Source organism: Camelina sativa, chromosome 18 (assembly GCF_000633955.1).
Source record: "Camelina sativa cultivar DH55 chromosome 18, Cs, whole genome shotgun sequence".
NCBI lineage: Eukaryota > Viridiplantae > Streptophyta > Magnoliopsida > Brassicales > Brassicaceae > Camelina > Camelina sativa.
In genome coordinates, this window is record NC_025702.1 from 581,785 (window position 1) to 593,709 (window position 11,925).

An 11,925-nucleotide genomic window follows, 5' to 3' on the forward strand; every position below is an offset into this window, starting at 1 on the left:
GGTCTTTGTACAACTAGCTGGAAGTATGCAGGCTTCAGCTCAAAGTCATTCCTTGGGAATGGAAATGGAACAATTGCATATCGGTTTTCATACATCAAATCAGCTTTGTTGAAGTCTGCAATAGTCCTGATCAGAGCCCGGTTTTGATCCTGTCTTCGAACCGGGTTGTAGACGTGGTTGGCAGTTCCACGTCCGTCTGCAGGAAGGGGGTGTCGATCGATACCCTGTTGGCGTCGATCGACACCATCGACAACAGCAGCTTGCTCGTCGCCAACAACAACTTCAGCAATCACATTGCCTTCTGCATCAATCTTTTGGCCCTGCTCGTTGCGCAAGTGGCCCTCTTGATCCCTCAAAGTACCATCCTCATCACGCATTAGAATGACTGTGTTAACCATCTTCAAGGATTTGGCTGCTTTTCGGTTCTCACGCTCAAGTTTTCGCAACTCTTGGATTGAAAGATTCACAGTAGGATCAGTCTTGTTGCTCCTTGTGTGAGGTCTAGGAGGCATACACCTGAAACACCAAAGAGAAGAAAAACAAAAACGTGTAAGTAGAAAATAAATAAAAAATATTTAGACGAAATACGAAAACTCAAATCTAATGGTAGATCAAAGAGTCCACGGCAACGGCGCCAAAATTTGATATGCTCAAATTTATCCTAGAGCTACTCTCTCAAATTAAGAGGTCACTGCAATACTTAGGGGTCGAATTCCACAAGGACTCAAGTCTACACAATAAATTATACAGTTTTATAATTAAGTAAACAATTTGATTTAAATAAAGAAAAGCAATGCAAAATATTAAATAAAACTGTTGTAAATTCAGAAGATCAAAAAGCTAGGTCCAGAGAATTTATGAGGAAATTACAAAATATTAAATCAATAAATTAATTAGGATGCAAGCAATTAAAAATCAGATCTAGAACTCTAAACTCTTTGGTAAAATAATTCAGTTCTCACTGCAAATATTATCTAAATTTAAAACCAGAAAATCCAAATCTCTTTGTAAAATTCTAGGTTAAAAATCAGCTTTAAAAACAGGTTTAGATTGTTCACAAAATTACTCAATCAAATCTCTTTGCAAGAAGTAATTTTGCTCATCAAAAGGTTTTATCAGGAAAATCAATTATATTCTCATATCAATCAATAATCCTAAGATCTAAATCCAGATGGCTAATCAAAGATCTAGCATTAAGAACAATCTATGATGAAGATCTAGAAAGATAAAGAATCCTAAATAAACATATCTAATAATTCATAAAATCCCTGTGAAAAACCATAAACCTAACAAGCAAACTACTCAGACATAATTAATGAAGAACAAATCANATGAGGAAATTACAAAATATTAAATCAATAAATTAATTAGGATGCAAGCAATTAAAAATCAGATCTAGAACTCTAAACTCTTTGGTAAAATAANCGAAAGGAGTTCAAGAATTCTTCTCTACAAAGCAGTTCAGATCTCTTTTCTCTCCCAAAAGCACTAAATATCTCTCTCTCAAAAACTTGCTAGAAAATAACTTCAGGGTTTTCTAAAACCCAAAAATATTATATATATGTCCTAAAACACGTCAGAGATTTGTGTTGCAAATATGGAAAACTTCGGGCAACTTTGTAAAACTTCCAAATTTGTGATTCTTCATCGGCTGAAAGGGTGTCGATCAATGCTCCTAAGTGGTGTCGATCGATGCCCTTGTTTTGATCCGAGTCTAAATTGATTCTTCGAGATTTATGCTCCAAAATGATCCAAATTGCTCCTTCTGTGCCAAAGTCCTAGAAAACCTGCAAAGACTCAAAAACATCCTAGAAAACAAATCAAAAAACTCAAAAAGACTCCTTATATCTTGGTTAAAAACCACAAAACCATGATATATCAATGACAAGGGTTTCTTCTTTATCTCTCTCTTTTACTTTACTTGGGTTTATATTGTTTCTTACATGGATTTGTTGGAGTGAAGTTGTAATGTGATTACATGAATTCAGCACTTTGTTTGTCCTCTGCATCAAAACAGAAGAAATTAGTAGTTTATGGTTTCATTGCATCTGTTTAAGTGATTGATGGTTGCTTTGGTTTATAGGTTCAAAGACAAGTCAGATTTGCTCAAGTCTGATCTCTCTTCTTGGCCCACGTTAGTACCACTTTTGCACATAGGGAAGATCATGATTTTGTACATTGGCAAAGTACCGAAGAATATCATTGTGATGAAGGAGAAGAAGAAGGAGAATGAGAAGAATATCATGTTTTTTTACTTATATTTTTATGATTTTATTTATTATTTTAATTAATGACTTCGTCTAGCATTTTTGTTTATGACTTCATTTATTATTTTAATTATAAAGACTTCGTATATATTTTTTCTTTATAAATTTGTGTATTACTTGTAGTCCAATGTTTTGGTTTATTATTTTTGTTTTAATTTAGCTCATAATTTATCACAAATATGTTGTTATAATTATAGATTTAACTAAAAAATTATTACTAGCTAAATAACATGTCTTATGATTGTAAATATATTTAAATTATGTTTTGTTGATTCAAAATATAATTATATAAATTTATAAAACTAAAACAAGAATTAAATGTAAAATTGCCGCAAAGTCTATGAAACTAACACAAAACAAACGGTAGCAACTGCGGCAGCAGTAGCAATAGCAAAACAAACATATTTCATGAGGTATTGGCAGCGAAAGGAACAAACAACAACCTGTTGTAACGTTTACTGCAGCCACTGCTACTGCCGCTTGCGATAATAAAACGAACAACACCAATGTCAAATTACATTTAAGTCTTCAATTTCAGGACTATTATTTATAAGTTGAATTACTCCGATTTTTTCTACTATGTACTACTCATAATCAATTATATATTAAAAAAAATTTTGTGATTTGTGAAAAAAAAAAAAAAAGAATGAACATATAGAAGAATTAAGCATAGATACGAACAAATTGAATTTTTGTATTTTATTTTCATGTTTATCGCATGCACCTACGTGTACTTATGGTACACGTCAGCATACACATCGCCAAAAAAAAAAATCAAACAACGGTCAATTGTGAATAACCAAACGATGGGTGAGGAGATAACGGCGACAGTAGCGGAAAGTTAAGAAACCCCGTCAAGTCCCAGTCGCTGCATAACGGAAACGTCTCTCCACCGTCACCGTCAACGCTCTGTTCCGTCTTCAGCACTTTCTCGACCACAGTCGTCGTCTCATCGATGTCTCTCTTGCGTTTCTTCTCAGCTTCGTCGGCGGCGCGTGGTAGTTTCCACTTCCCAACCTCGAGAGGGAAGTTCAAAATGGCTTTCGAACCTCGTAGTCTAAACGCCGCTTCGTCGTAAGCTCTAGCCGCTTGAATCGCTGTATCGAACGTTCCGAGCCAAACGCGAGAACCGCGTTTGTTCGGGTCTCTAATCTCCGCCGCGAATTTTCCCCACGGTCTTTGTCTCACTCCTCTGTAATGTTTCTTCTCTTCTTCGGTAACCTCCTCCGGTTCAGTAACTTCCGGTTTAGGATCCTCGGCGACGAACTGGAACCACTCGGTTTTAGCTGGAAGCGAGATCTTCAACGGCGGTTTTCGTAGCTCCGGTTCTAATTGAGTTCGGTCTGACGGTTTAAAATCGAAATCGGAAACAGAGACTTGGGAGGAGTCGTCGAATAGAAAATCGAGATCGATGATTTCTTCGGGTTTGCATTCAGGGAAGAACATAGAAGAAGAAGAAGAAGAAGAAGAAGAAGAGTCGGAGCAAGATTTGGATGGTGCTGGTTCGTGTTGAGCCACGGGAGAGATCTCGTCGAGTAGGTGTTTCTCGATGAACCAAAGTGCAGATACTTCGTTAGGAGTGGCCATTGGTTTCAGGTAATTTAGTAATATTAAAAAGCTTAATTAAAGAAGAAGAAGAAGAAGATGATTGAAGGATTTGATTTGAGTAGAGAAGAGGGAGTGGAAAGATGTATATATACTACAAGAAGAACCGTAAGGGGGACTTTGTCGTCAAGTGGACTTTTTCAATGGAGTTTTTTTTTTGAATTTAAAAATCAAGGAACAATGAAGAAGAAGGAGCAAACGAAACATCCTTTTTATTTTATATTTATAATATAAGAGGCATATATGATCAGGTGTAATAAAAGAGGGCACCACTCGGGTTGCGTGTTTCGTGGACTTTGAGCCGTTGGATCATATGACTCGATTTGTCTCGTCGACATTGTTTTTTTTGTGATCGTTCCGTTTTGCACTTGTTCACTACAACAATCTTTTCGGATTAACAAATATCGTCGTAAACTTAAAAGTGAAAACGCATATTTTCCTTTATTCAATTATTTTATCATATTGTTAGACGTAAAGTTGTGATCAGTACTTTTTTTATTAGTCTCCAAATAGTTGAACAAACCCAAATTATCAAGTATTGTAAGGTATGAATCTGATCCAGGTATAATCCATATAGTAAATAACAGAAATGACTTTTAGATCTGTCTGTCTTCAACAAATTTTATATGCTAATGTGAACACCTAACTTAAGTATCACTATTTCTATTTACGTTTAATATCTTGCTAAGCAAATAACATATATGATCGTAATAATTACAGAGTGTACAATTTACATGTTGTTGTCCAAGCGCACATTTTGCGCTGCCCGATCCGCACATAGGCTTTCTTTACAGTGTGTGAATGTGGTTCTTACTAATACGGTAATAATGCCTATCCAGTCTTCCCACTTTCCGGAATATGCTTTTATTGTTTACTGATTCCAAATATAATGCTGCAAACAATTCCTTTCACAATTTTAATATATGGATATTTACGGGCGTACCATAACGGCCTTAATATATTTCTAATTTCTATTGAAATAATCATAGCATTTAACTAAGTTTTCGAATGGAAAAATTAGTCTAACATGCATGCATGAGCCTTTCCTCGTCTTTTCATATCCTACTTTATCATTTCTTCGTAGTTTTAGACTAGAACTACCCCAATTATTAATATTGCATAATTATATTGTTTTGGGGATAAACTTGCCTGCATCTACGTCTAGCTACTTTTACATTTTAGCTTATTATGATATATCGTAACTACTCCATTATTTTGTTTACTCACTTTGCGTTCATTTAAGTTAACTGGTTACGTAGTTTAAAGAAGTGATCGTTTTTCATTCATTTAATATTTTACAAGTAAATTTTACTCAAATGTTGAATAAAATAATTAAAAAAAAAAAAAATCAACACCAAATTCACAAAAGAAATAACTCGTTGTAGCTGAAGGACATTTTATATCAACCGGCTAATCTAGCACCGGAATATAAATAGTGTGTTGTAAGAATATACACCTATATGATTGAAGCCAACATTGTATAATCCTTCCTAAAGATATTTTTTTGCATGGTAAACGAAGAGACGTAAAACCCAAATGTCAATAGTTCAACTAATAAAATTTAGTATAAAATTTATCATGTAATTTATAAGTCATCGGTTCGGATGACACTTGCACGACCCTAAACCTAAATCCGTGTAATTATTAGAAAAAATGATAGTAAACCATTAATGTCTAACCAAACTAGTTAGCAGTTATGATTAGTTTGATGCATAATAGAGGATTTAGTAAGCAGAACAAGAGAAAGAGTCAAGTCAATGCATGCGGCCTTCAATTGACAGATTATACATGTATTTTAAAAGATTATAGTGATATATATTTTGGTTTCGTATTTACATTGCTCGATCTTCAGCACCAATTAATTTTACTCCCTCCATTTCATAATATATGATGTTTTAGAGGTTTTTCTTTGTTTCATAATATAAGATGTTTTCAACTTTTTAGTAATTTTTATATTACTTTTCTATTTTTTTATTATTTATTTTATGCAGTCTTGTTTATGATCGGTTGAACATTTTTAAAGTGGTTATTTCTTAATCTGAATGCTTTCACTCCAAACATCTTATATTTTGAAACGGAGGGAGTAAATGTTACGAATATAAAACATTATTTTGTACGTTATGACCATGCAACGTGAAAGATTTTACACGGTGCATTAACTTGTTTGTAGAATGAATCAACGAGTCACTAGATTCTAGAAAGCTATGTTATCATTACAAGGAAACAATATAAAAATTTATCACTTTAGAAAAGATTGATTGTTTTTGCCCCAAAGAAAAAAGAAAAGAAAATATTGATTGTAAGCTTTGTAGCAATCCCTCTCAATTCTAGTCGTTGGCCTTTTCGATTTACAATAAACGTAAAATTTGACAGTGTCTGTATGAATTTGATCATATCATTAAGGAATGAGAAGTTTTGTACTTAATAACAAAAAAGAGTACGTTTAACCAACGAAACTTTTCCTTACAAAAAAAAAAAATGATAAAACAAAGAAAAACCTATATATGACAATCACCATATATATGTGAACCAATCTGGTCACCATTTATAACAGTTGTTGCTCGAAATCGAGTAATGCCATACAATTTTGTTTTATAGTTTTCTGTCGTTATGGGACAATACATTTTTCGTCACATAAATGATTAACTACTTTTTCCGTATAAATCTACATTACAAAAATTCAAAGGTCAAGAAAATAATATTCAGTGGAAAATAACAATTTTAATTGATCAATGATGCATAAACAACAATATTCACCAACCAATCTTCAACGTATATAACCACTACTCTAACATTATAAAATGGGCTAATTATTAATAGTGAATCTTGTTTTAAAAATAAATACTTATTATTCATTTTGTAAAGAATCTTTGAATTCTCATCTAATGTTATATTATATACTATATATATACAAAAAAATTATCGTCTTGTGTCGAAGAAAAATCAAACATTGCGGTGGAACGCACGTGCCAGTTGTTTGCATGTATGGAATTTAGTTTTGCTAGAAATAGAAGAAAATGTTTGAAAAGTCATATAGTCAAACAAGACTAGAATTGGTCAATTTCAAACTTTTTGAATTGCTGATGCACAATGCCTCTCCCCCTTCCTTTGATAATTCATTCCTCATATTGTATTCTGTACCTTTTGCTTTTTAGTTTTTATCCTCTTTTTTTTTTCTATAATCATTTTACTTTTATCTTATTAGCTTAAAATTGTACTTTTCTTGTATAATCATAAGTTAGTTTAAATTCATATGTTATATTCTTATGAAAAATATCATTTTTACAAAATTTATTCATATGTTGGTTGAAATAGATTAGGTATTGGTTTAAATTAACAAATACATTCCGTTGTAAATTAAAAATAATAAAAGTTTCTATCTTAGTCAATTTGAGATTATGATGTACTATATGGAAGTGAAGAGCTTTTTTATGTCGAAAATTTTATAAACTAAAATAGTTTGACGATCCAAACATAGAAAGTCATAATATTTGATCGATAAAATGTAAAAATTGAAAAGTATTTTGATTGTAGAGATTTTGTGAATAAATTCAAAATCCTAATCATATGAATGAGATATAGTCTAATTAGTCACGTTGGCAAATTTTCACACAACCACATCAATGAATCTGCAAAACTTATATCATCATTTTCTTGTATTGTTTAAAATATGTGACCGATTCTATCTATTTTCATCGTCTATAGTTTGTACATTACATTTTTTTTTGGTCAAACATGCGATCACTCATTCATCAGTTAGGGTTCATTACACAAAGGACTTCTTTTGCAAGTGCATCAGCCTGCTGATTGAGATTTCTAGGCAAGAAATTGAAAGAGCAGAAAGTAAATTGTGATGATAAAGATAGGATGTCATGTAGAATCCTATGGAGCTCCTTGGATTGGATCTCCCGATTGAGTGCTTTGACAAGATTTAACAAGTCCGAAGCAAAGATGATGTTGGTAAAACCCGATTCAATGGCAACTCTCACTGTTACCAGAGTTGCTACCGTTTCGGCCATCAACGGTGAAGTAACCTTCAGAGAGGAGGTCGCTCCTTCTAGGATTGTATGGTCGATTGGGTCGCTGAAGACCCATCCAAATCCTGCGTGTCCATCCGCTCTCCAAGCTGCATCCGAGCAAGCCAAAACGACTAAATCCCGATTTGGGAAATCTAGTTTGTAACGTGAATTGGAAGGTACATTCTTGATTGTAGTCTGAGCGTCTTGCCATTCGCGGAATCGAACTATAGCCAATGTCAATGCATCTGCTGCAAGGATCCTTTCTTTGTTAAACAGTAGGCGGTTTCGTGAAGTCTAGATCAGCCATAGTATCCACGGTGAGAGCGGTCCCAGGCTTAATCCTGTAGGTGGGAGGCAATTCAACTTAGTGGAGATTGAGACGCCCGATTTGATTGTAGTCACCTCCTCTGTCACAATCGGGGTGGCAAGTGGGGCCAATTTCCATAGACGATCAGCAAAAGGACAATGGAAGAACAAATGCAAGGCCGTCTCCACCGCTCCACAATGAGGGCAGTCTGCATTGTCAGTGATATGCCTTTGCAAGAGTTTGGCTCCTACCGGTAACGCCTCTTTTGCTAGTTTGCACAGGAATATTTTGAGTTTTGATGAACATTTTAACCCCCAGATTGTTGAATGCCATTGGAAGTCGGTTGCAAGTAAGGGTACTTGGGCAGCATCGCCTCTCTCTCTCTGTATGAGTGTCTCATAATACCCTGACTTTGTCGTATATGTTCCCGACGCCGTTGGAGGCCAACCCCGAGTATCATTGGCCCCTGTTGCACTTGGTCTGAGCTTCAAAATTTCATCTTCATAGTTCGGTAGCAACTCTCTGATCAGGGGTAAGTTTCAATCTCCTGAACCCGGAATGATAAGATCAGAAACATATAGTTTACTAGCTAGTGCAGTGGGTGGTACCATGGGACATTTGGGGGTGGATAAAGACAGCCATGGGCTTTACCATATTGGGGTAGTAGCCCTGTTGCCAATTATGCGTCCCAACTTTTGTTTGAGGAGATCTCATCCTATACATATCCTTCTCCAGCCATGAGACGCATAACCCATCACTGTGCACTCCAGGAACGAGGTGGCTTTACAGTAATTCCCCAACAAAACTTTTGAAAGTAAGCATTCTGGTTTTGTAAGGATTCTCCAGCTGAGTTTGGCAAGCAAAGCATCATTAAAGGTTTTTATTTCTCTGAACCCCAAACCTCCATTTTTGAAAGATCGTGTCATTCTTCTCTCGGATATCCAGCACATCTTTTTTCTCCCCGAATTTGAGTCCCACTAGAATCTTGTGAGGGCAGATTGAATTCTTTTACATAAATCATTCGGGAGTTTAAAACAAGTCATGGTGTACATAGGCATGGAGGCCAAGACCGACTTTAGCAGTGTCAATTTTCCAGCTGACGAGAGGAACCGTGAAGACCAGCTAATGGCTCGTTGCTGGATGCGATCTACTATTTGAGTAAAGAGATCCTTCTTCTTACGACCAAACAACTCAGGAAGTTCCAGGTACATTACATTAACTATTGCTTATTTTATATGATGACCCTTGTTTATCCATGAATCATGTTTTTGCTAAAATTGAACTATAATTTGTTACTTTGTTACACAACATTTATGTTATAAATGAAAAATTATAGTAGCAAAATAATTTTGAAAATTTGTGAACAACACATTGGTCAAAATCACATTTTTTATACATGGTGGATCTCATATTTTTATTGGTTGAAAAGATGTAGTCTTCTTTATAAGAGGATTCAAACATGTTGTTATGTAATATGAAAAAAATATTATTTACAAAATATGATTACCAATTAGTCTACAACATAATAAGATTATGAACAACAAAACTCAAGATTATTTTAAGCAAATTTATTCATGTGTGTTCTCTAACTAATCAACCAAATCAAATATTATGAAACTAAGATTATAAAAATTAATATTAATGTTAATTTTCTTTCAGAATTCGTTAAAAATTCCCATTTTAAGATACCTTTTTCAAAAATATATTATTGTTTGGTCATTTTCATTTTTGTTCTCATTTAATTGGCTCTTGCCAGCAATTTTCTTGATTTATTCATCTTCCGCAGGAGTAAGAACTTACTCTTCGATTCAAATGATAAATTTTCTCTGATTATTGTTCACTGGGTTGATTTTGTGTGATTTGCATTTTATCTGTTCTTGTTGTTTTGGTTGATTATTTTGTTTCGATGTCTCATTTCCGTCTTCTTTTTTTCTCATGTCTCTTTGCAATTCTTATTTTGAAATTGGTTTGTTTGTTTTTTGTACTAATAGAAATCGTTTGTAATGATTGATAGATGAGACATTCTAAGAGATTCTTACTGAGGAAGAGTAAGAGGAAGTGGGAAGATATTTGGAAGAGGAACTGGGTAATGATTAAATTAGGTATTGGTTGAAATAAATTAGGTATTGGTTTAAATTAAGAAATACATTCAGTTGCAAATTAAAAATAATCAAAATTTCTATCTTAGTCAATTTAAAATTATGATGTACTATGGAAGTGAAGAGCTTTTTTTATGTCAAACAAGACAACATTGGCGATTATCCGATCATCAAAGCTTAATTTCCTAAACCCATCTCTCTCCTTCTTCTCCTCATTACTCTATTTGATTCCTCCATCTCTCTCCTTCTTCTCTTTCATACCCACAAACCTTAATCCCTTCTCCTTGCTCCTCCTGCTCCCTGAACCTAACTCCAACGACGATTCTGTTAACAATCGTCTTCGCGTGCCTTCTTTATCGTTGTTGGGCGGGTCGCGTCCTCTTCTCAGATTCTATGGCCTACGGGAAGGGGAAAACAAAAGCTTTGTGAGAGCCAAAGTGATTTGTGATCTGAAGGGTATTGAATTCGATCATAAAGTTGGGGGTTTTGTTGAATAATTCAGTTAAAATCGTTACTCTACTCTTCGCCAACATTCATAGTAATTTCAAGTTTCAAACACATAGCTTATACTAACAGGGAAAACCCTTAAACTACCACAAACCTTTTAAAAAATTCTATGAAGAAGAACCTGATTGAGAAAAAGCGATGTTGATTCTCCATCATAGTTGTCATTCATGTCCATTTGAATCCCCTACAAAAAATAATTCAGAAAAACACTATCACCCAACTACAACAATGACTTGTTAAAACACCAAATAACAAGAGGTCAAACTGAAACATGGAAAGTTCCCTAGAACATTAACAGAGGAAACCTTTTCACCACTAATCTCCTCACTCGAAAATAACTTATATACAAAGATTGAAAAACTGAGCTCAAATCATACAATCAAATATCTAAGCTCTCATTTCTCTTCTACTCACTTCTTGATCCATCGTATATGCACAGTCGGACCATCGTATAAACGGCGAGGAAGAAGGGGAAGAAATCAACCATCGTTCCTCTTTTTTTGTTCTGTCCACCTAGGATAAAAAATATGATGTGTATTAATTGTTTTAATTTGATTGGGTATTCATTTTAATTGATGTGACCAATTAAATAAAAAAGCTGAGCTGTCATACTCTGGTGAAAAACCAAAAAGTTTTATTGTATTGATGTGACCGATTCTATCTATTTCCATCGTCCATAGTTTTTACATTACACTAGGTATTATATTGCTTATTTTATATGATGACTCTTGTTTATCCATGTATCATGTTTTTGCTAAAATTGAGCTATAATTTAGTATTTATCCCAATTTGATGATAAATTCTTTATGTAAAATGGCTTCGAATTTATGTTAAATAATGTACAAACCCCACAGTATTAATGTTAAAGAAATTGCATTATATGTAACTATGTAAGTAAAACCAATATTTAAAACTATTTGGTTTATGTTTGTAAAACACTTTGATCTATATTGGTTACCTACTTGTTGACATACTTAACCATAACATCATACTTAGCCATAGCATAGCTGATAGAACCCATCAAACCATGGTAACCAAAACTCCTCTTGAAATCGATTAGAAAATGAAAAAAGTCCAAAGTTTTAGAGAATTTGAGTGACTATTGACAGTTTAAAACTATG

At 34.0% G+C, this 11,925-nt stretch overlaps 1 protein-coding gene across 1 annotated transcript; it reads right to left on the reverse strand.

Annotated features, from left to right (window-relative positions):
• On the reverse strand, window positions 2,909-4,026 carry LOC104760164 (ethylene-responsive transcription factor 5-like). The gene has a single exon (XM_010483043.2). The coding sequence runs from the start codon at window positions 3,852-3,854 to the stop codon at window positions 3,042-3,044; it is 813 nt and encodes a 270-aa protein (XP_010481345.1). The 5' UTR covers window positions 3,855-4,026; the 3' UTR covers window positions 2,909-3,041.

Coding starts and splice junctions, on each gene's coding strand:
- LOC104760164 (XM_010483043.2), bottom strand. CDS start 3,854: ATGGCCACTCCTAACGAAGTATCTGCACTTTGGTTCATCGAGAAACAC.